This window comes from Canis aureus, chromosome 8 (assembly GCF_053574225.1).
Source record: "Canis aureus isolate CA01 chromosome 8, VMU_Caureus_v.1.0, whole genome shotgun sequence".
In the NCBI taxonomy this organism is placed as follows: domain Eukaryota; kingdom Metazoa; phylum Chordata; class Mammalia; order Carnivora; family Canidae; genus Canis; species Canis aureus.
The window spans coordinates 40978513-41001849 of NC_135618.1; the positions used below are offsets into that span (position 1 = coordinate 40978513).

A 23337-nucleotide genomic window follows, 5' to 3' on the forward strand; every position below is an offset into this window, starting at 1 on the left:
TTTATTTATTTATTTATTTGAGAGAGAGAGAGAGAGAGCACGTGCATGCATAAGCAAGGATGAGGGGCAGAGGGAAAAGGAGAGAGAATCTCCAGGAGACTCCCCGTTGAGTGTGGAGCCTAGTAGGGGAATCGATCCCACAACCCTGAGATCATGACCTGAGCTGAAATCAAGAGTCAGATGCTTAATTGACTGAGGCACCCAGGTACCCCTCCTTTTTTGAAAGATTTTTAAGGATTTTATTTATTTATTCATGAGAGACACACAGAGAGAGACAGAGACACAGGCAGAGGGAGAAGCAGGCTCCTCTCAGGGAGCTTGATGCAGAACTCAATCCCAGGATCCCTACCAAAGGCAGAGTATCAACCACTGAGCCACCAGGGGCCCCTTTTTATGATTTCTTCTTCTTTTTTTTTTTTTAAGAACGCAGCTGCTAGAAAATTTTAAATGACAGCAAAGGCCACCCAGACTCAGTCTCTCGTTGCTGGACAGCACCAAGTCAGATGACTCATTTCAGAAGCAGGTGGAGCTCTAGATGGAGCATCTTTCCCTGTCCCTGCCGTCAACAGCTACCCCCTCCTTTGCTTTCAGCTAATTTGGGAGCTTCTTCCAAGCTTGGGACGACAGTGGACACACTACAGGAAAAGATTGGGAGCCTCCAGAGATCCAGAATGAAGGTCAGTGCCACAGGCAGAAGGAGCTTCTGAGATGGTGGCTTGAGGCACCTCAATGTCAGAGTCCCTGACCCAGGACAGTATTTGTTGTGTAGCTGAAAGGTAGCCCGGGGGAGTGAGTGGGGCCAAGGAGGCAGACCTCGCAGGTGCAGGGGTCCCAGTGGGTCATGCGCATGTGGTTCCCCCTGGCGAGGGTTGTAGGGGGCCACCCATGGGGCATATTGGAGATGTGCCGGCCTGGTATGCTCATCAAGCCCCTTCCTGGCTTTTGTGACCTTAGAAGCTGAGGCTTTTGTGTCTGTGTCTCCCCTTTTTAGGAAGAGGAACTCGAGAGAATTTGGGGCCACCAAATAGAGATAATAAAGGATCACCACCTCGTGCTGGACAGGGCAGTGGAAAAGCTCCAGATTCGCCTAGATGACTTAAAGGTCTGGGGGTTTCAGTAGCCAACTGAGGGGAGGATTCATCACTTGGACATTTGGACCCTTCCCAAAAGTTTCACATAGATGGGGGGAACCAGGGACAGTGCACTGGTATTTTACTTTGTGTGAATTCCACTTCAGTTAAAACAAACAAATCCCACCCCCCACCCCCCCACCCCCAAACATATAAATGAGGGCCTGAGCAATGTCTGTGTTGTGGATGGTGGGGTTACAAGCCCCCAGAAGGGTGCCTGGCTCAGAGCAAACGGCTCAAAATGTGCTGGATGAATCAGTGAATGAATACAAAAATTTCTTGCACCAAGTGTTAGGTTTATAACGTTTTCCCTTAAACCCAGCTCGTTTGTGAGTTCTCAGCATCAGGGCGGGGGTGGAGGAGCGTCTTTCCGGAACGGCAGATTTGCTGACACCACAATTGTGCAGACAGAGTGCCTAGCTGGGGCTCACTCGCCGACACCTTCTCCTATGGGCCTGGAGGGTCTGACCCAGCTGGCCTGATGGTCCTCAGGACCAGTCCGGTCTGTGCCTTGTCTCAGAGGCATACCCACTTGGAGGACGACTCACGGTCATGCCCAGCAGGAGGACGTGACCTTACCCCAGAGCATAAGACACAAAACTCCAAGCAGATTCATTGCAGATGGTTCCCATGGGGACTTCTGATTCCAAGTCTGGGGGCTTGGTGGGATGCTTTAGGATGAAGGAGACACAGGGGGAAGGCCTATCTCCCCCTCCAGAGACTGTCACACAGAGGCATCAGGCTAGGACACAGACATGGCAACGTGGCAGGGAAAGGTCTCCTGAAAAGGGAACCAGTTCCCAGCCTGAGCAAGGGTGGAGTGTGTGGGCAGAGGGTGGCGGGCTTGCCAGCTCAGGCCTTTGTGAATGCCGAGATCAGGAATTGCCTTGTCTGGGGCCAGCTCTGGGCCCTCGCTGTCACTGCCCTGCGGGGGGACAAGTGCCTTCCCCCACGGAGACTGGAGCCTGCACACCAGGTACGTGTGATGTGTGCCCAGCAAGGGGCGGGGGGTGGGGGGGTGGGAGCGGTGTTGCTGGGCGTCTGCCTCCAAGTAGCATTGTTTGTCGAGGGAAACTGCAAGTCAGCCTTTGGGCTTCCTGCCCCTGTGCTGAGGGGAAGTTGTTGTTTATAAAAGTTAACCCTGGAAAGACCTGGGGCAGGGTTTCGTATACAGCATGTGTTCCGTTAAATATTTCTCAAGTGAATGCAAGCCACAGGAAGCCAGCAGCCCTGTGGAGCCCTGCCTGGAGAAATGGGGGAGGACAGGCACATCTGCCGCGGTTCTCACCCGCAACATCTGGAGCAGGGAAGAAACGGGGCTGCTACGGTTTTCCCTGTATGTCCGCAAGAAATATCAGGAACATAACAGGTAGCACAAGAAATCCTCTTACCCACCCACTGAGCCAGTGCTACCAGCCTCCACTTTGCGCCACCACTCTGCTAGCGGCTGGCGATGCCTCAGCAAGCCGGACCCTCCAGGCCCTTTCGTGCATGCGTGTGTGTGTGTGTGTGTGTGTGTGTGTGTGTGTTTGCGTGTGTGTGTGTATGCGTGTGTGTGCAGGGGGCAGTGGTGGCATTGGTTTGTTTTTAAGCAGAGTGTAATGTACACACAGTAAAATGCCCAAGTCTTAAGCCTAAGAGCCAATTGTGCAGCCACGCTGCCACCATCCAGTCAAGACGAAGTGCTTCCATCCCCTTGGCGCGCTTCTCGCAGAGAGCTTCCCTACTGAGAGCCCAGTGAGAAAATAAGTTGGGGGGAGAACTCTTTCTTGTGGACTTTATGGAAAACAGGAGTTGCCTTTTGCAAGTGGACAAGGGTCTTCTACAAGCCAGAGGTTCCATTCCCAAACCACTCTTGGGACAAGCTGTGACACTCAGAGTTCTGGCTGGGTGCGGGAGGACACCGATGGGGCGGCCAGGGGGTATGGAGTGCTAACTCTGCCAGAATTAGCCAGAAGACACCACTTCTCATCCCTCCACGCTGCGGGAGAGGAGGGGGATCGGTGCCATGGGAAAGAGCAGGGAACAGATCCAGGCAAAGAAGCTTACCAAGCTCACCCGGTTGGGGGGTGGCACGGTGTTGGGGTTCAGAGCACTGGCATTGGGTTAGATGGGCCTGGGTTTGAACCCCAGTTCTGCCACTGGGTGTATTTGCTTCCTGTGGCTAACATAAGAAATTATTGCAGATTATTGCAAACTGCTTAAAGCACTAGGGACCTGTTCTCTCACTATTCTGGAGGCCAAAAGCCTGAAATCATTGTTGGCAGGGCATTGCTCCGACTGAAGTCTCCAGGGGAGGGTTCTTGCCTCTTCCAGTTTCTGGTGGCTCCAGGCATTCCTTGGCTTGTGGCCGCATTGCTCCAGTCTCTGCTTCCGTGGTCACGTGTACTCTTCCCTTGGAGTCTGTCTTCACATCACCTCCTAACAAGGACACCAGTCAGTGGATTTAGGGTCTGCCCTGATCTCGTACAGCCTCATCATAACTAATAATCTGCAAAGACCCTGTTTCCAAATAAGGCCACATTCACAGGTTCTGGGCAGGCGTGAATCTTGGGGAAAACATGTAATCAACGCAGTGCTCATAACCCTAGCAATAGAAGTTAGAAGTTCCCAGGGACACCTGGGTGGCTCAGTGGTTGAGCATCAGCCTTTAGGTCAGGCCTGTGGTCCTGGGGTCCTGGGATCGAGCCCTGCTTCTCCTTCTGCCTGTGTCTCTGCCTCTCTCTGTGTGTCCCTTATGAATAAATAAATAAAATCTTTTAAAAAAGAGAAGTTAGAAGTTCCCAGATAGGGATCTCTGGGTGGCTCAGCAGTTTGGCACCTGCCTTTGGCCCAGGGCATGATCCTGGAGACCCAGGATCGAGTCCCACGTCGGGCTCCCTGCATGGAGCCTGCTTCTCCCTCTGCCTGTGTCTCTGCCTCTCTCTCCCTCTTTCTGTGTATCTCATGAATAAATAAATAAAATCTTTAAAAAAAAAAAAAAAAAGAAGTTCCCAGATAATTACTCCCCTTTATTTCTAGATTTTAACTAGAAGGAGCCAAGTGGAGATCTGAGTATTAATGTTGAGCCTGGAACTCCAAAAGGTCAGGGATTCCTGCTGACGTGGGGTTGGAGGAAGTAACTTGGCTTGAGCCATATCAGGGCCTTCCTTCCATACCTCCACTTCCCATTGTAGACCTTGGGACCCATCTCCAGGCAAGGTGGATGTGATGGTATTTGCCATTTATTAGAATTAGGTTCAACTTCAGATCATATAAACTGACTTAAGCAAGCGTTAAGTGTATTTCCCTTTCACATTCAAGAAACTCAGAGATGGTTGGTCCAGAGCTGGTATAGAGCTCTGTGGTGTGTGATTTCCATTCTCAAGCTCACCTCAAGGTACAACATGGCTACGGGCACTCCAGTCATTACCTCTGCATTCAAGACAGCAGCAAAGAGGACATACTTCATTAAGTATTTCTTTTTTTCCCTACCTACTTCCTATCCACTTCCATTTACACCCCCATTATCATACTGAGCTGTAAGGGAGGATGTGAGATGAATTTATGATTCTGGGCTTCCAGGTACCAGCTAAAAGTTTGGGGGCTCTCTTTCCTAAGGGTGAGAGGGAAGCCAGATATGAAGGGAGAAGCAGAAGCCTGTTTCTAGCTTTGGAGGAAACCTGGCCCCACCCTCTGGGGACATTGCTCAGAAGGTGTAAGGCTCTGAGGCTCTTCCCAAGGCAGGTGAGCTGCTGCTGCTGTCACAGCGAGGGCCCAGGAGGTGGAGAGCAGGCACTCTACGGAGTGAAGGGGATGGGAAATACGCCAGCGGGGCAGTGTATGTGGCATATAAGTGCTTGGAAGATAAACAGACTCCAGTTCTCACCAGGACCCCATTACAGATCAGAAGAGCTGTACTTGCCTTAAACATCCAGGGAACCAAAGTGTTAATGTTGGTCTGTGTTTTCTTTCCTTGGATCTGCCTCTCTGTGCAGCCAAGTCCTTGTGATGCCACGTCCTCTGGAACAGCTTGTCCCAAGGCTCATGTTCCTTCCCTTTGGATCTGGGCACCTGGAGGCCATGCCTTCTGACATGCCCACCCTCCCTGCTATCCACCTGGCCCCGTCGTCCCTCCCTGGCACGTCGTGGGGGGTGGACATGGGAGGGAGATATGATTCCCAAGGGGTCCGGGGATGGGGAACATACCCTTTGCTTCTGTCCTTAGATTGTCCATGCTCAAATTAAAAACCTCGAAATGCACAAGGTGGACAAAAGTGAGCTGGAGCAGGAGTTGAAAGAGGTGAGTGGAGCAGAGGATCCTCCCACAAGCTCTCCATCCCAGGGCAATGGAGTCATCCAGCCAAGACAAAACAGAGAACCTCCCACAGTTTCCTTCCACTTTTCTCATATATGAGGGCTTGGGGAGCCACCCCAAAGTTATCCTATCAACTCCTATTTTCTGTGACTCAGGATTAATGACAATTTATTACGTGAACCTAAAAATCATACACCAGCTTCTCCATCACAGGAAGACCTCAAATGAGACCTGACAGTCATGCTTGAGCCAGTTAGACTCTAGGGTTGAATTTAACCCAAGGCCAGGCATTCAGGGTCCCAGACTAAAAAATACAGACCAGAGTGGTCAGATCCCCCAGCTTCCTCCTGCTCCCAGCCCAGCAGCCCTGGCTCCCTGAGTCCCCTCTGTCTCTAGAAAGCTGACAGGAGCACCCTGGCAAGCAAGGCAAGCCGGGCTGACCTGGAGACGGTGGCAACAGAGCTGAACGAGATGATTCAGGGCATGCTCTTCAGGGTTGTGACCCACGAGGATGACTGGAAGAAGGCTCTGGAGCAGCTGAGCAAGGATGTGAGCACCAAGGTGAGTACCCTGTAGCAGCTATCACCTGCTGTGTAACAAGTAACCCTGAGATGTGGCAGCTTGAAACAACAAATGCTCGGGGTACTGAGGGTCAGGAATTGGGGAGCAGCTTAGCTGAGTAACTTGGGTTCTCCCATGAGGTTGTAGTCAAGATGCCATCTGGGGTTGTGGTCCTCTGAAGTGCCACTTCCAAGATAGCACCCTCCAGTGGCCATCAACAAGATGCCTCACTTCCTTGCCACTCAAACTTCCCTTTAAGGCTGCTTGAGCAGCCTCACGACATGGCTTCCCCAGAGTGAGCGACCCAGGATAGCCCAATGGAAGCTGCATTGTTGTCTCTGACTTAGCCACACCGCATCATTCCTGTAGCATCTTGTGCTTCCATAGACCAGCCCTACTCCATGTGAGAGGGTGTGAGTACCAAGAGGTATGGGCAGGGAGCATCTTGGAGGCTGACTACCAGAACTTTCCCTCCTGGGTGAGCAAAGGGGCATGGTAGGATTGTGGGGATGGGGGGAGGCCTGCTGATCATTTATTCTTTCATCATTTACTGACCACCTATGATAAGCCAGACTTTGGAGAAATGTCGAGAATGAGTCAGCCCCTGTCTTGATTTGTACCATCCCCTAGAGACAGGAACTATCAGACCAGCACAGTTACAGTGCTGCGGAGCTCCAGCAGCTTGGGTTCCAAATCCAGCAGCCCTGGTGGGAGCCCGAGCTCTGCCCAAGCAGCCATGTGCTGTGAGTTGTGTAACCTCACTGAGCCTCAGCCTTCTCATCCACAAAACGAGGATTTCTTCGTTCATCAGCTATGCACTGGGCACCTATGACTCTGGTCATTGTGGGTCACAACAAGCACAACAGACACAGGACATGTTTCTCTTGGAGACGCATTCATCATAAAAATCACAAAAATCAATGCAGAATTTGCAGCCCAGGTGACTCTGGTTATCTACAGAACAACTGACCTATTTTTCTTCAATAATTCAATGATAGGGTGGGGGAAAAAGTGGAGACAGAGAGACTGTTCTAGATTAAAAGTGTCTCCAGGGATCCCTGGGTGGCGCAGCGGTTTGGCGCCTGCCTTTGGCCCAGGGCGCGATCCTGGAGACCCGGGATCGAATCCCACGTCGGGCTCCCGGTGCATGGAGCCTGCTTCTCCCTCTGCCTGTGTCTCTGCCTCTCTCTCTCTCTCTGTGACTATCATAAATAAATAAAAATTTAAAAAAAAAAAAAGAATTCTAAAAGTGTCTCCAGACACAAAACAACCAAATGCAGCTCATGAGGAGACCTGACCTGTGTCCTGGTTCAGTTGTGCCAACTCTATAAACAGGCTGGGAATTAGAGCAAAGTCAGGAATTACTGTTCGTGTGTTAGGTGTCATTACAGCGTTGCGGTCATTAAGAAAATGTCCTCATGAAGGGCGCTGAGATGGCTCAGTTGGTTAAGCATCTGACACTTGGTTTCAGCTCAGGTCATGAGATCAAACCCCACATTGTGCTCCGTGCTCAGCAGGGAGTCTGCCTAAGGATTTCTCCCCCCCCCCTACTGCCGCTCTCCCCACTCTTGAGCTCTCTCTTTCTCTAAAAATAAATAAATCTTAAAAAGAAAAGAAAACGTCCTCACGAGTACGACAGTATTTATGTGTGAGGTATCATGACTTCTGTAGGGTTGTCATGTATTTAGAGAGCACTGCGTGAGCGGGGTACAGGGGGAAGGAGAGGCAGAGAGAATCTCAAGCAGACTCCACACCCAGCATGGAAGCCGACATGAGGCTTGATCTCAAGACCCTGAGATAATCATCTGACCCAAAATCAAGAGTCAGACTCTCAACCAACTAAGCCACCCAGGCGCCCCTGGTCTCTGTAGGTTTTTAAAAGATCCTCCATCAGGGTTGCCTGGGTGGCTCGGTCGGGGGAGCCTGTGACTCTTGATCTAGAGTTGTGAGTTCAAGCCCCATGTTGGGTATAGAGATTACTTAAAAATAAAATCTTTAAAACTAATCAATCAATCTCCATCGAAAAACTAAGGCAGATGGGGTGCCTGGATGGCTCCGTTGTTAAACATCCAACTCTTGGTTTCAGCTCAGGTCATGATCTCATGGTCAAGAGATGGAGCCCTGCATTGTGTTCCTTGCTTACTTAGCAAGGAGTCTGCTTGAAGATCCTCTCTCCCTCTTCCTCTACACCTCCCCTCACTGGCTCAAATTCTCTCTCTCTCTCTCTCTTTCTCTCTCAAATAAATAAATATTTTTTAAAATTTAAAAAATATATATGGCCAATATAGCAACCTGTTAACAGCGATGAATTCCAGACAGTGGATATATGGGGGTTAATGATTCTAGTCTTTTCATTTTTCTGTGTGTTTGAATTTTTTTTCCTAATAGAAAGTTTTGTAAATTTTTGGTGTTGTTTTATTTTTTTTAAAGATTGTATTTATTTATTCATGAGAGACACACAGAGAGAAGTAGAGACACAGGCAGAGGGAGAAGCAGGCTCCATGCAAGGAGCCCGATGCAGGACTCCATCCCAGGACTCCAGGATCACGCCCTGAGCCAAAGGCAGCTGCCAAACCTCTGAGTCACCAGGGATCCCCTTTGGTGTTGTATTAAATGCTTTTTCTTGTCTTTATTTATTTTTAATTGTGGCAAAATTCACACAACTTAAAACTAACCATTAACCCTTTTATTTTTTTTTAAGATTTTATTTATTTATTCATGACAGACAGAGAGAGAGAGAGAGAGAGAGGCAGAGACACAGGCAGAGGGAGAAGCAGGCTCCATGCCAGGAGCCTGATGCGGAACTCGATCCCGGGACTCCAGGATCACACCCTGGGCCAAAGGCAGGCGCCAAACCACTGAGCCACCCAGGGATCCCCCCATTAACCATTTTAAAGTGACTAAATCCAGGCCATTTAGTACATTTACAGTGTTATGCAAGCACTACCTCTGTCTAGGGGTGAGACATTTTCATCCCCGAAAAGAGACCCATACCCACGTCTGCAGCCCCTTCCCACTCCCTCCTCTGCCCAGCCCCTGGGCTACTTTTTGTCCCTGTGAGTTTGCCTGTCCTGGACATTGCATGTAAGTGGAATCATACAATCTGTGACCTTTTGTGACTGGTTCCTTGCACTTAGCATCGCATTTTCAAAGTTCATTTATGGATCAGATCTCTATTCTTTTTTTACAGCTGAAAAATATTCTTTCGGCTAGAGTAGACCACATTCTGTTTATTTGTTCATCTGTTGGTGGACACTTGGGTTATTGCCACCCTTGACTGTGATGAATACTGCCACTGCGAACATACCTGTACACGTCTTTGTTTGAACGCCTGTTCTCAGTTCTTTGGGGTAGATAGCCAGGAGTGGAATTGCTGAATCATGGGATAATCCTCTGTTTAAGGTAGGGGTGATATATCATGATGTCTGCAGTTCACTCTGAAGTGATTCAGGAAACAAACAGATGCACACACGTGTAGATAAAGAAAATGTGGTCAAATGTGAAAAGTTGATTAAATGGATGTATGAGTGTCCTTTGGACTATCCTTGCAACTTTCCTGTAGAGTTGGAGGTTTTCAAAATAGGAAGTTGGGGGACACCTGGGTGGCTCAGTGGTTGAGCATCTGCCTTCAGCTCAGGGTGTGATCCCAGTCCCGGGATCAAGTCCTGCATCAGACTCCCTGTGTGGAGCCTGCTTCTCCTTCTGCCTGTGTCTCTGTCTCTCTGTCTGTTTCTCATGAATAAATGGATGGAAATCTTTAAAACAACAACAACAAAAATAGGAAGTTGAAGGAAAGATTCTTCTTGGGGTGCCATGCACTTTGTGTAGCCTGGGATTGGCAGATAGGTCACACTGGCTGGGTGGTCCCTTTGGTGCTGAGGCAAAGATTCATCAGAGCCCAGCAATGCTAGGCTGATGTCACCAGAGTAAAGGTCCATTCCCCTCTTATATGCACTAAGTGATTTGGGGGTGACCCTTTGGCACCCTGGAAATGTCTTTTGCTTCATTGGCCATTCTCCTAGTACTTTCCTCATAAATTGAGGATTGTTGCCTGAACTTGTTATTTCACGGGTTGCAAGGTGACAAGTTCTCTAATTATACCACTGCTACTCCATTTACTAGCTGGAAATCCTTAAGGAAGTGCTCCCCCTCATCAGCTTGAGCAGATTACCCTGAAATATGGTTCTTGCAGGGAAGACGAGAACAATGATTCCCGGTGTTCAGGAATGATATCGCTGCTATAGATTTCTCCAATATATTGTGGCAAATGGCAGTTTCTGTTGTTTTTTATTTCTTTTTTGTGACTGTCACTGTGAATCGTGGATTTTCATAAATTCAGTTCATTCAATCAGCTAGGTTACTATTTATTTGGTTGCCCCCGTGGTGTCCTCTTCGGCCTGTGAGCTGGCCATCTGTCTCAGAAAGCTGTCTTGATCTTTCATTTATTTTTTTTAAAGATTTTATTTATTTATTCATGAGAGACACAGACAAAGGCAGAGACACAGGCAGAGGGAGAAGCAGGCTCCATGCAAGGAGCCTCACGTGGGACTCGATCCCGGGACCCCAGGATCAGGCCCTGAGCTGAAGGCAGGTGTGTAATCGCTGAACCACCCAGGTGTCCCCATTTTGCTCCTTTAAATGACAAGATGTTCCAGGCTCATCTTCAACATTCCCTTCCTCAGACATGATTCTATCATTTCTCTAGAGTCCTGGTTCCTTTTAATGGGGAGTGGTATTTAGAGATCAGAATGTGGGCTCTGGAAGGAACACTTTAGATTATACCCAATGTGGGGCTCGAACTCAGGACCCAGAGATCAAGAGTTGCATGGTCTACCAGAGCCAGCCAGCTGCCCCAAGAAGGAACACTTTAAAAATTCACAAGTCCCACCGTGAAAAACAGTCTGGCAGTTTCCCAAAAAGTTAGAATCACCACACAACCCAGCGCTTCCAGTCCTGGGTATATACCCAAGAAAAATGAAAACAGGTCCATGCAAAAACTTGTACACAAATGTTTGTAACAGCGCTATTTCCAATAGAAAAAGGTGGAGGCAACCCAAATGTCCACCAACTGATGGGCGGACAAACAAAATGTGGTCTATCCATGCAATGGAATATTATCCAACCATAAAGAGAAATAAAACTGATTCATTCTGCAACCTGGGTGAACCTTACAAACATGATGCTGAGTGAAAGAAGCCAGACCCCAAAGGCCACAGCTTGTGTGATTCCATTTATATGAAATGTCCAGAACAGGTAAATCCATAGACAAGAACTGGGTTAGAGGTTGCCTACACTGGGGGGTTCAGAGCTCACTTGGCCACTCCACTCCACCAATGGCATGAATTAGGGGTGTGACCTTAACCGGAGCTTTTTAGGCTTAGGTTAGCTTTCTCCCCTTTCCTTGACCTCCTCACACTGTTCCTGTTTAATCTTGGTAGATTCCGTGGAACTTTGCTGCAGATCCTTTTCTGGAACCACAAGGGGTATGAATCAGTTGACTAACGTTCCTTTCTTCCCTCTGGCTGTTTACAGCTTGTCCACAGTGATTTGGACCATCTGAAGAAGGATGTGGATGAGATCTGGAAAATAGTCGGGAAGCTCCTGATTGAAGGCCTCAGATTCGACCCCGATAGTGCCGCCGGCTTTAGGAAGTGAGCCTCTCCTGGGTAGGGGTGCAGCTCCCAAAGACCCTCTGGGAGAGGAGACCCTCTCTCCAGAGGGGGAACCCGAGTGGTGTCCCTGTGGATTCTGGGAGGAAGAATTGCAGAGCTGTGGACCCAGGGAGAGGGGATGGGGCTTACCAGCTTGGGGGAGGAGGTGGAGGGCACCCAGGGGCTCAGAGTGGCTCCAGGAACACATCTGCTCCAAAGCCCTCTTGCCTTGAAAGACACCAAGCCTCACGGAGGGTAGGGGCCATGCAAGACCTCCCTGGGAGCCTGGGGATCTGAGACTGGAGCCCTGTTGCTATGTCCCCCACCCCATCCAGATAGAGTCTCAGTGTTGGGGGAGGGGGGAGAGGTCTTCCGTCCTCAGATGACCCCTCATGCCTCCCAATGTCGCCTGTGAAGGGCACCTTTCCAGAAGGCCCCTGGTGTTAAAGACTTAGTCCATCGTGCTTGGGGCAGGAACATAAACTGCACCCACTATAGCCCCACCTGTGCCCCGGGCAGCCGCAGGATAGGCACCAGCAGAACTAGCAGAGCTGACTTGCGCTGAGCTGGGCCGGGCAGCAGGGGAGTAGGGTGTGGAGGGGAGTCCTGACCCTGGGGAGCAGACCCGCCCCCACCGAGCCACAGCTGAGGGCCGCCTGTCTTCTAGGAAACTGTTTGAGCAGGTGAAGTGCATCTCCTGCGACCGGCAGGTGGAGCTGATGACTGGCCCGTGAGTACCGCCGCGAGGAGGTGCCCAGGCCCCCCACCCCCACCCCGGGTTCCCCTGCAGGGGGGCTGCCCTAGCCCGGCAGGCCTGCCAGGGCTCTAGGTCCAGCATTCCCATGTTCATCCCTCCATATACAGCAGTCTGTACCCTTCATTCCATTTGCTCCCAGGCAGGGGCACTGGGATCCCCTCCTTGGCCAGCCCTGCCTGGTGCCCGCTGCGTCTCCAAAAGCACAAGGATAGAAGGAAACTGGGGAAGAGGTGAACTTTGTGGGAGCTCCTAGAGCATATTTTTAGAGTCTAAAACTTCTATATATTTAGGTGAAATTCACATACACCATTTTACTTATTTATTTGGGGGTGGGGGCAGAGGGAGAAGCAGGCAGGGAGCCCCATGCCCGGCTGGATCCTCAAACTCTAGGATCATAACCTAACCTGAAGGCCAACACATGATGGAATGAGCCACCCAGGTGTCCCTAGACAAACCACTTTAAGGTGAACAATTCTGGGGCATCTGGGTGGCTCAGGGGTTGATGTCTGCCTTTGGCTCAGGTCATGACCCTGGGGTCCTGGGATCAAGTCCCACATCGGGCTCCCTGCAGGGAGCCTGCTTCTCCCTCTGCCTGTGTCTCTGCCTCTCTCTCTGTGTCTCTTATAAATAAATAAAGCTTTAAAAAATAGGTAAATTTATTTTAAAAATAGGTAAAGTGAACAATTCAGTGGCATTTGATGCACATTCACAATGGTATGCAACTGTCACCTCTAATCCCAAACCATTTTCCTCTCCCTAAAAGGAACCCCCAAACTCATTAGCAGCCACCCCCATTGCCTCCTCCCTTTGGTCTCTGACAACAACTAATAAGCTGTGTTTCATGGATTTGCCTATTCTGGACATTTCATATGAATGAGGTCCCATAACATGTGCCTTTCTGTTCTGGCTTCCCTCACTGAGCATCATGTTCTCAAGGTTCATGCACAGTGTGGTGGATGTCTGTGTTCATCCCAGTTTTATGGCTGAATCCTATCACACTATATGAGCAGCCCACATTTTGTTTATCTACTCACATGCTGATGGACATTTGGGTTGATTCATCCCTTTGGCTCTTGTGATTAGTGCTGCTGTGAACATGCGTGTTATGTAGATCTGTTCCAACACCTGCTTTCAGTTATTTTGGGTATAAACCTGGAGGTGGAAGTGCTGGGTCACATGGTCCCTCAATGGTTAACTCTTTGAAGAACCACCAAACAACACTCTAATAGGGTTTAAGAGCCCAAATCTTGTAGGCCCCCGCTTCCTCCAGGTATTAGCCTGGCCCCCTTGACCTGTGAAGCTCACCACCCTACACCAGTCCTGTTTGTGGAGGGGCTTTGAGCCTATCCCCAGAGTTTTTGGTTAAAGCCACAGATATACCTAGCTGCAGCATTATTTATTGTATTTTTTACATCTTTTTTTTAAAGATTTTATTTATTCATCAGAGAGAGAGAGAGAGAGAGAGGCACAGGCACAGGCAGAGGGAGAAGCAGGCTCCATGCAGGAAGCCCGATGCAGGACTCACTCAATCCTGGGACTCCAGGATCACACCCTAGGCTGAAGGCGGCGCTAAACCACTGAGCTACCCGGGCTGCCCTATTTATCGTGTTTTTCAAAGAAGAAAAGGCAACAATCTGAAGTGGTAAATGAGTTACAGTACACTTATGTCAGCCAATATAAGTCATGTTGTAGGAGGAGGTCTAATGGAACCTTCTGAGATGCGGAAATGGTTATAGCTCACTGTCCAAGGCAGTAGCCGCTGGCCACATGCACCGGAGTATGGGATTTAAATTTTATTTAAATTTAACCATAAATTTAAATAGCCTCCTGTGGCCAGTGGTTGTCATATTGGATAACACAGTTGTGAATTATTTAGGGGCCTGGAAAAATGTTTACAATACCTTAAATGAGAAAATCAAGTAGTTTGTGTGTTATGATCCTATTTTTGTTAAAAAAAAATACATAGGGAAAATTACTGGAAGGACACATCAAAATATTTGTCATGTGGTTACAGAGCTTTTTGTGTTTATGCTTTTCTATCCCTTCTAAAATGCTGACAATATGTATTACTTCAAAATGTCATTGTGAGGGGCACCTGGGTGGCTCAGTAGTTGAGTGTCTGCCTTTGGCTCAGGGCGTGATCCCGGCGTCCTGTGATTGAGTCCCACAGCAGCCCCCTGTGAGAGCCTGCTTCTCCCTCTGCCTATGTCTCTGCCTCTCTCCCTGTGTGTCTCTCATGAATAATAAAATCTTTTTTTTTAATAAATAAAACCTTAAAAAATGTTATTGTGGCTTAAATAATAAAGTATGTAAATGTGATACAACCTGATGAATTTTTGCATGTGTGCACAGATCAACATGTAGAACAGTTCCGCTGCTCAGAAAACTGATATTTTATTTTCTTTTTTGTCGTTGTTGAAGTAAATTACACATAACACAGATTAACCATGTTAAAGTGGACAGGTCAGTGGCATTTAGTGCATCAACAATATCGTGTAACCACCGCTCTTAGTGCCAGAACATTACCACCAACTTTCCAGAAGGAAACCCCAGCCCCATTTGTGACCACTCCCCATCCCAGACCCCAGACCCTGGCAACCTCCAATCTGCATTCTGTTTCTAGGATTTACCTGTTCTGGCTTTTAGTTTTATAATGAGAAAAGTTGTTCTTTTTTTTTTTTTTTTTTTTAAGATTTCATTTATTTATTCATGAGAGGCACAGAGAGAGAGGCAGAGACACAGGCAGAGGGAGAAGCAGGCTCCCTGCGGGGAGCCCAATGTGGGACTTGATCCCAGGACCCCGGGGTCCCGACCTGAGCCAGAGGCAGACGCTCAACCACTGAGCCACTGAGATGCCCAGAACAGCTGTCCTTTATGACTGTCAAAGATGACTGGGGCCCTAGCACGGTGGCCCCATGCTGTGCATGTCTCTAGCCTGAAGGCTGGGTTTAAGGGTGGACTTCCTGGAGGAGGAGGGAGCCTGGGGCCGTCTGCTGGCCGCTCGGGCCTCCCGCTGAACACTTGTCCTCCTACAGGCAGCTCATCACCATCCGCAAAGGCCACCTGCTGTCGCGGCTGCGGCCAGCCAGCGCCAACACCTATGAGTACCTGCAGTGGCAACAGCTGAGGTGGGTGGGCTGGGGTCTGCCGCACAGAGGCGCCCAGGAGACCCTGGCCCCGGGCCCCGGGCCCCGCCAGCCGTCTGCAGGGGAGCTGTTTGTGGAGGTGGCGGGGCAGCAAACGGCCCAAGGGCGTCGTGGCCCAGAGGAATGGGCACATTCATTGGGCACCCTTAATGGGCAGGGACCGTTGGGGAAGGAGTCTGGTCTGGATCCTACGGGCTCCCTGAGCTAGGATTGCTGCCGCCACCAGGAGGAGGCCCGGCTGTGGCCGCACACAGGCTGCGCTAAGTGCCTTGCCCTGCCCGGCCTCGGCGGGTCCTTGGGCCTTCCCTTTGGGGTGCATTCTGTCCTCACCACGCCTCATGGTTGAAGGAAATGAGGTTCAGGGAACTTCAGCCACCTGCTCCTGGTCACAGCTAGTAAGTGGCAGAGCTGGCACCTAGACCTGTGAGTCCCATCACACCTGGCAGGCTCCTTGGATCCCAGCCCCCCTCAACCTCCTGACATCCCACTGCACCCCGGGCTGAGGTGGGGACGTGAGGGCTGACCAACAATGAAGCTGCGGAGAGGAGATGGCTGTGGAGGCCTTTGCCCGACACCCCCACCTTCCTGTGCCTGACTCCTTGAGATCAAGGATGAAAAGCCTTCTGTTGGTGGCCCAGACCAGAGCCCCCGGGGATGGCTGAGTCTGGGGGAGCAGAGGCCTTTGTTTCTCCCCTCTGCCCCGACTGTGTTTGTCCATACCCACCCAGCAGCCCCAAGGACCCCCAAACCCAAGCTGGAAGAAATTCCAGTCTGGCCTTGCTACTGCGCAGGCCCTTGGGCCCATCCTGATGCTCCTCCGGGGCAGAGGGTCCTCCCAGTGGCTGCTGTCCTACCTGCCCGACCCCAGGGAACAGCGGCGGCTACAGCATCTCCAGGACCTTGGAGACCAGGACAGGAGTCTGGATCCACTGAGGTCCCAGCAGGACTGGGGTGACGGCCCCGGCAAAGATACCAACCTCAAGTTCAACTCATATGACCTGTCAACACTCTACCCCTATGGGGACCCCGAGGTGTTGGACTATGACACCGTGAGTGTGGCCAACGCCCTGGGTGAGGGAAGCTCGGGATGTGGGGGGGGAGGCGGGGGTGGCTGTGCTCTGTCTGCTGGGCCTCTGGGCCTCTGTGTGTCTGAGAGGGGCAGGCAAGGACACTCCCTGACCTGGGCCTGGGCCATCCAACAGGCCGAGGTGGACATTCTGGGAGTGGATGGGATCCTGTACAAGGGCCGAATGAGCAGCCAGGATGGGCCACGGCCTCTGACCAGTGTTGAGAAGGAGCTGGCAGGTGAGAGGTGTCAGGGCTTCCTGGGAGCCCCTGTCCTGGGTGCCCTGGCTTTGCTGGGGAGTAGGGGGGATGCAGGCAGGGCTCAGAGCTGGCCCCATCCCGAACTGGGGGGTCCTGACACAGCCATTTGCAAAAATGGGGTTCTGTATGCCAGGCACTGCATCAGGCACTGGGGAGGTGGGGAGAGGGCAGGGCAAAGAAAGATGGGCTGTGGCCCCCGGGTTTCCACAGTGAGTGGGAGAAGCAGACTGTAAGCAAATAACCTGAGGGCTAAGATCTATTGTTTAGAACAGCAGTGAATAGCTGACCCAAGGCCAGGACCCTGGTGACAAAGGATGCTGGCCTAGGGAGGAGTGCCAGGTGGCCTCACAAAAGAGGGATCCTGGGCTGGGGACGGGAGAATTGTGAGAAGGACTGATGAAGGAAGGGGTTAGCTAGGTCCGGTGGGAAGAGAGTGGTCCAGGTGGAGGACATAGTGGGTCCAAAGATCCCGTTGTGGCTGGAAGGCAGGCACAGCTGGAACTCAGGAAGGTCAGTCGGCCTGGGGTGGGGGTTGGGAAGGGGTTGGGCATGATGAAGAGACGTGAACAGACCCTGGAGGCCTGTGTCTTAGGTCCCGGGCATGTGAGGGTTGGGTCGGTGAGGGGGGTGGAGGGGACACATGGAATCAGTTCCTCTGTTACCCCAACTCCAGCTGGCTCCTACCAGGACTACCAGGGACTCAAGGCCTCAAGGCCTCAAGGCCTCGGCTCCAGCAGTGGGCCAGCGGTCCCAGAAGGGTACCTTCTCTGCACAGCCTTTGGGGGTGTTCTTCGGGAAGAGGAATTCTCAGTTTTGCCTGGCTGGGAGCCATACCCTGCCCCATGGCAGGGTGGGGGGTGACCCTGGAGCCCTAAGGTGGCGAGAGGGTTAAGTTCTGCCCACGGTATTTGTTCTCGCCCCACATTGTTCCCATTGACCTGAGGACGAAATACCAGACACGTAAGGAAAGCAAAGGGGACTGTTTAATTGGCAGTGCTGGTCAAAGGACAAAGAGCCCACGTTAGTGTCCTGGGGCGGCAACAAATGGCCACAGACTGGGGAGCTGGAGACGACAGACGTTCTCACAGTTCCGGAGGCCTGCAGTCCAAAATCTAGGTGTCCCCGGGCTGTGCTCACTCCCGGGGCTCTAGGGAAGGCTCCTTCCTGCCTCTTCCAGTTTGTGGCGGTGCCACGCGGTCCTTGGCTTGTGGTCCTGTCCCTCCAGTCTCCGCCTCTGTCTTCCCATGGCCTTTCCCTTGGGTCTTCTCTTCTGTCTCCTTTAAGGACACTTGTCATTGGGTTTAGGGCCCAGCTTAACCTGGGATGAGCTCATCTCAGGATCCTTAATTACATCCGAGAAGACCCTTTGTCTAAGTAAGGTTATGTTCATAGGTTCTGGGGACATATCTTTTTGAGGGCCACCGGTCAACCCTCTGCAGCTCCCTGCCCTGGCCCAAGTGGGTGGGACACTGCCTGAGGCCTGCAGTCCCCCAGCACGGATCTGGCCCATGTGGCATTAATGGCTGCCCCCGGACAAGGCTCGGCCCCTGGCAGCAGCTGCTGTTAGGAGGAGGCTCAGGTGAAGCTGGGTCACCAGGCAGGGTAATAACAACGGTGGCTAATATTTAATGAGCCCCGATTTCTTGCCTGCACTGCCTCTTTTCAGCTGGCAGCAACACGCTGAGGCATTGTGCAAACAGGCAGGTGAGGGCCGCATGCACCCTTGGTGGAGGGGCCCTTACCCACTCATGCACGGGACAGGGCCCTCTGCCCACCTCCCCTGGGCTGTCACCTGGGGGGGGGGAGCTTCTGTCCCCATGGCCCATTCATTCTGAGACCCATGCAGCAAAGCAGGACTGAATCACAGCACCTCAACTGCTTTGTCCTGCTACAAGCACCAAAGTCTAATAGGCATTAGGGATCCATCAGAAACCTGCCTGTGGCCAGATCTGTCAACAGGATTGCTTTTATCCCTCATTTATTTACTCAAAAGAACATTCTAATCCAAAACAGTCTCAAAATCTAAACCCAAACGAGCCAGCGTGAGCCCCGCCCAGGTCCAGGCTGGCCCCGGATGTGTTCGTCCATTCAGATCACCGTCCAATGTGCCCTGCCCTGTACTCAGCCCTTTGCCAAGACACAGGGGACACTGAGGGGCACCTGGGCGGCCTGTGCCCTCCAGACGCTTGCACTGAGTCAGGAGCTCAGGCCAGGGCAGAGGAACACCGGTGCCCCCACAGGAGGGGGGTGGACGCACTGAGGCTGGTGGTCAGCAGGCTGGACTTTCAGAGGAGTGCCCTGGAAGGAAGGCTAAGTTCAGGCAGGATCAGGGAGGACAGAGGAGGCGGCAGCAGGGGCGGGGTGCCAGCCTCAAACCTCCTCACCTAAAACACGCGCCGCGACCCTGTGACCCGGCTGCTCCCCAGCTCAGAACCGTCAGTATGTTCCCTATGGCTGCTGTAACCAGTTTCTGCAAATCCAGTGGCTTAACCCAAATTTATTTTATCTTAGTTCTGGAGGTCAGAAATCTGAAATGAGTCTTACAAGGGCTAAAATCAAGGTGTCAGCAGGGCCGGTTCCCCTGGGGAGACTCTGTTTCTGCCCCGTTTCCACCTGCCAGGGGCCTGCTGCGTTCCTGGTCTCACGGCCCCCCTTCCTCTATCTCAAGATGTGCCCCTCCAGCCTCTGTTCCGTGCTCCCCTCCCCTCCTCTGACTCTCACCCTCTGGCCTCCCTCCAGAGCCTTGCGATTACATTGGGCCATCTGGATACTTCAGGATCCTCTCTGTCTCGGGCTCCTTAACTCGATGCCATCTGCAAAGCCCCCTCTGCCAAGTCAGGTGACACAGTGACAGGTTTTGAGGATTAAGACGGGCACATTTCAGGGGCATTGATGTCAGAGTCCAGGCTCCTCGGCCAATCTGGAGGGGGCCCCTTGCCCCCCATCTGCCCCTCCCTCTAGCGTCTCAGAACCGTTTGCTCGTCAGTCAGTGAGCCTGGCTATCTCCCACTCACGGGCCTCTGCCCAGGCTGTGTGCCTGCCCCGAAGTCCTGGAGAACCTTTCTCATCTGCCGGAGCTTAGGGTTCCCTCCTCTTGAGAGCCTCCCCACTCCTCAGCTTCTGGCTGTCGCAGAGTTGGGAAGTTGGGAGGGTCCAGGAGGAGCAGGTGTGGTGGTCAGGTGGTGAGTTCAGGCTCTGACCTATAGAGCCCAGGGCATCAGCAGGACCTCAAGGGGGGTGCTGGGTCAGAGCTGGGTTTCCAAGCCTCACTGAGTCTCAATTTTGAAACTGGGCCCTGGTCCCCCGTCCTTCACCTGGAAGGGAAGCAGTGTGACAGTCTCACTGGTCAGCAGGTTGGCTGGTCCTGCCTCAGATCTGTGGAGGGATCCAGGTCCCAAGTGGGGGGTCAGAGCAGGGGGCCAGAGAGTACCCCTGAACTGGACATTTGGTGTACGCAGAACCCACAAAGCACACTGGGGTTAGTTCAGGCTCAGGGAACAGCTGATGCAGACCTTGAGTGAGGAATGAGAGTAGTTTGGGTTTGGGGGTGGGGGTGGTTAGCGGAGGGATGGGGGAGGGGGAGCAAGCGGAAACCCTCAGATAATAAGCAGACCGGAGAAGGTCCAGGCCAACCCGATGGGGAGCTTCTGAACAAATGCTGCGCTGCACTGCCCTGGGCCAGGCCCTGGGCCCCCTCAGTGACCAGAGCTGCTAACAACCCCTGAGGGGCTAACAGGTGGAGGCTCGTGGCTCCCTTTGCTCCTGCAGCTGGAACAGTGAGTTTGTCCATAAAAGGGAGATCCACACAACACACCCTGCTGCCACCTGGCCCTGGTCATTCAGCTGGTCGTTCCCGAGCCCTTACTGGTGCCAGGGGTCTCTTAGATACCACTGGGAAGACTCAATGTGGACAAGATAAAGTCACTGCTTCCTTAGAGTTTCTACCCCATGGAGGATCATAAGTATAAATAAACAAGAAGTTCAGTAAGATGAAACATGGGAGTGGGGGAGGGAATGGCTGGGGAGAGGTGTTCCCTATTGAGCTGAGGATTCTTCGAAGAAAGGACATTCGAAGCAGAAATTGTCAGGACACCCAGGGAAGGACAGAGGAACAATCTGGTGTCCTTCACAGGAAGGAGCTCAGTGCCCCGTGACTCGTGACTCGTCTTGAGGGCCAGGCCTGGGCCCTCCCCTGCATCTTTCCTCACTCTCACCGCCTCCCCTACTCCCATGGTCCCACCTCTTCTGGTGCAGCCTTTGGTCTGGGCGGCCAGTCATGGAGATTCTTGACTGGACACCGAGAAGGGATGCCTTGGGTTCAGAGGTGAAGGACAGAGCCAGAACCCAAGAGGCCAAATATTGTGTGATCCCCGGTCTGTGGGTCTGTCGGTTGGGAACAGGCATAAGGCTGGGACAAGAAGCAGACTCCTGGCTGCCAGGGCCTGAGGGAGGCAGCAAGGGGAGTGAGTGCCTCGTGGGCACCGGGTTTCCTTTGTGGGGCGCGGGCTGTTCTGGAACTAGCAGAGGCAGTGGTTGCATACCACTGGGAATGAACTTAATGTCACTCAAGCGCTGGCTTCAAATGGTTATTTCGTGTGGCGCCCGGCTGGCTCAGTTGGTGGAGCATGTGACTCTTGATCTTGGGATTGTAGAGATCACTTAAAATTTTTTTTAAAATAAATAAATGGTTAATGTGGCTTGTGAATTTTATCTCAAAAAAAAAAAAATTCACACACGCACATGATGAGGGACAGGAAGGTGGGGGTGGAGACACCGCGGCCACCTGGACCCAGTGGGAACGTCTATGGCCCAAGAAACTCTAGACCCCAGAAGGTGTGAGGAGGGGTGTTCCCCAAAGGCTGAGGGGCAGGTGTGTGGGGGAGGCGGGCAGGCCTGGGAAACTATGGGGCAGGCGTGGCGGGGGGGGCTCCGCAGGACACTCACCCATTCCTGCCTCTTCCTTTTCAGCTGTGAAGGTTCCGCACCCCCCAGCTGGGAACCCCTACGAGCGGGAACGCTCCAGTAGCTTATATAGCGCCATCTACCCGCGTGAGTACCAGCCCTCCCAATCCCGGCCCTGCCCAGGGATCGCTGCCCCACCTCAGGCCTCTCTCCCCTGTCCTGCCTCGCCAGGGTACAGGAAGGCCCCATGGATCCCCCCCCACACACACACACCCAGCTCCTGGCCGTGGCCTGCAGCCCTCCTGGGCTTGTAGCTGACCTTCCACGGGGCTTCCCGCCCAGGCCGTCCCAGGGCCCGCGGGTCTCTAGCTAGCTGCCAGGGTGGGATAAGGAGCCCGTTCGTGGTCCTGGGCCTCTCTGCTGGGGCCCCATGAGCCAAGCCGTGGGGGCTCCCCTGAAGCCTCTCCCCTGCACCAGCATCGTGCATGCCCAACAGCTCCCTCGTCTTCCCCTGGGGCCCTCAGCCAAGCTTGGGAGGTGGGCACGGCTCCCCCAGCTTAGGCATGGAGCTGAGGCACAGCAACCCTGATCCTCGGCTCCAAGTCCACGGCCAGGGCAGCGTCTGTCCTGGTGTCATTTATCCGGGGTCAAACCGCCCCACCCCGGGGAGGCTTAGGGTGCCTGGGACCGGGTGAGCCATGTCGTGGCTTCTCGTTTCTTTATCGGGCATGATCCCATCAGGCCAGCCTCACCCCCACCCCTGGGAATGCTCCTGGGACATCATGACTCTCCTGCCCCTCCCAGCCCTGCACCCCCACAGCAGCGTGCGCTCGGCTGCCCCGGGCCCCCCGCCTACGATGCCAGCTCGGCCTCCATCGCTGCCGCCCCTGCCACTGCTCCCACCACTGACGCCCTCCCTGCGGGCCGCCCAGCAGGCTCCAGGGCCCGCCTGGCACCCTCGGCCCCGAGCCAGCACGCAGCCCTCCGAGGAGCCCACCAGTCTGTGAGCCCTGCGTGCCGCACCCCTACCTCCCCTCCCCTTCCCTGCCCGAAGAGCCTGGCCCTGAGCCTGGCCCGGGAGCCTCCATAAGGGACTCCTTTTGACCCACTGGCCATTTTAACTCTATGCATAGAAATCCACACAACACAATCCTCCTTATCCTACACTTCGTGGAGAACGCAGCTTTCTAGATTGAATTTTCCACTAAGCCAACATAATTTCTTGACCAGTTTTCAACACACCAGCTAACGTGCTTTTAAATACAGTCATTTTCCTTTTTATTTTGCTGAAATGGCTCCATCAGAGTCCGTCCCAATTACAGCTACTGCCCGTGCACGTTTTCGTTGGGGGCCTTTATTTCTAACAAGACCAAGTTTCTCACGGGAACCAAGTTTTACTGAGTGCATCCTTTTTTTTTATTTCATGTTGATTATTCCCACCAGTAATTACGGTTATGAATTGGATATTTTTAAAACCTGTTTATATTTACTTTCTGGCCAGTCGTGAGGAGCTTAGAGCAGTGGCCCTGGAATATTCTGGGACTGTTCTCTCCCACCGAGGGCCAGA

The 23337-nt window shown here is 52.5% G+C and overlaps 1 protein-coding gene across 5 annotated transcripts in view; it reads left to right on the forward strand.

Moving 5' to 3' along the window:
• Positions 1-23337, forward strand: part of C8H16orf96 (chromosome 8 C16orf96 homolog) — a 44186-nt gene that overhangs the window by 20174 nt on the left and 675 nt on the right. For 2 of the 5 annotated variants that reach the window (XM_077906427.1, XM_077906430.1), the window contains exons 6-16: positions 592-677; positions 992-1102; positions 5338-5412; positions 5824-5988; positions 11521-11639; positions 12307-12369; positions 15432-15524; positions 16411-16591; positions 16745-16847; positions 21837-21917; positions 22575-22773. In XM_077906427.1, the coding sequence (XP_077762553.1) occupies positions 592-677; positions 992-1102; positions 5338-5412; positions 5824-5988; positions 11521-11639; positions 12307-12369; positions 15432-15524; positions 16411-16591; positions 16745-16847; positions 21837-21917; positions 22575-22773 (1276 nt within the window). Of the gene's footprint in view, positions 1-591; positions 678-991; positions 1103-5337; positions 5413-5823; positions 5989-11520; positions 11640-12306; positions 12370-13823; positions 14039-15431; positions 15525-16333; positions 16592-16744; positions 16848-21836; positions 21918-22574; positions 22774-23337 lie in introns of those variants that run through there. The other 3 variants (XM_077906428.1, XR_013384878.1, XM_077906431.1) reach the window with 3 other exon arrangements.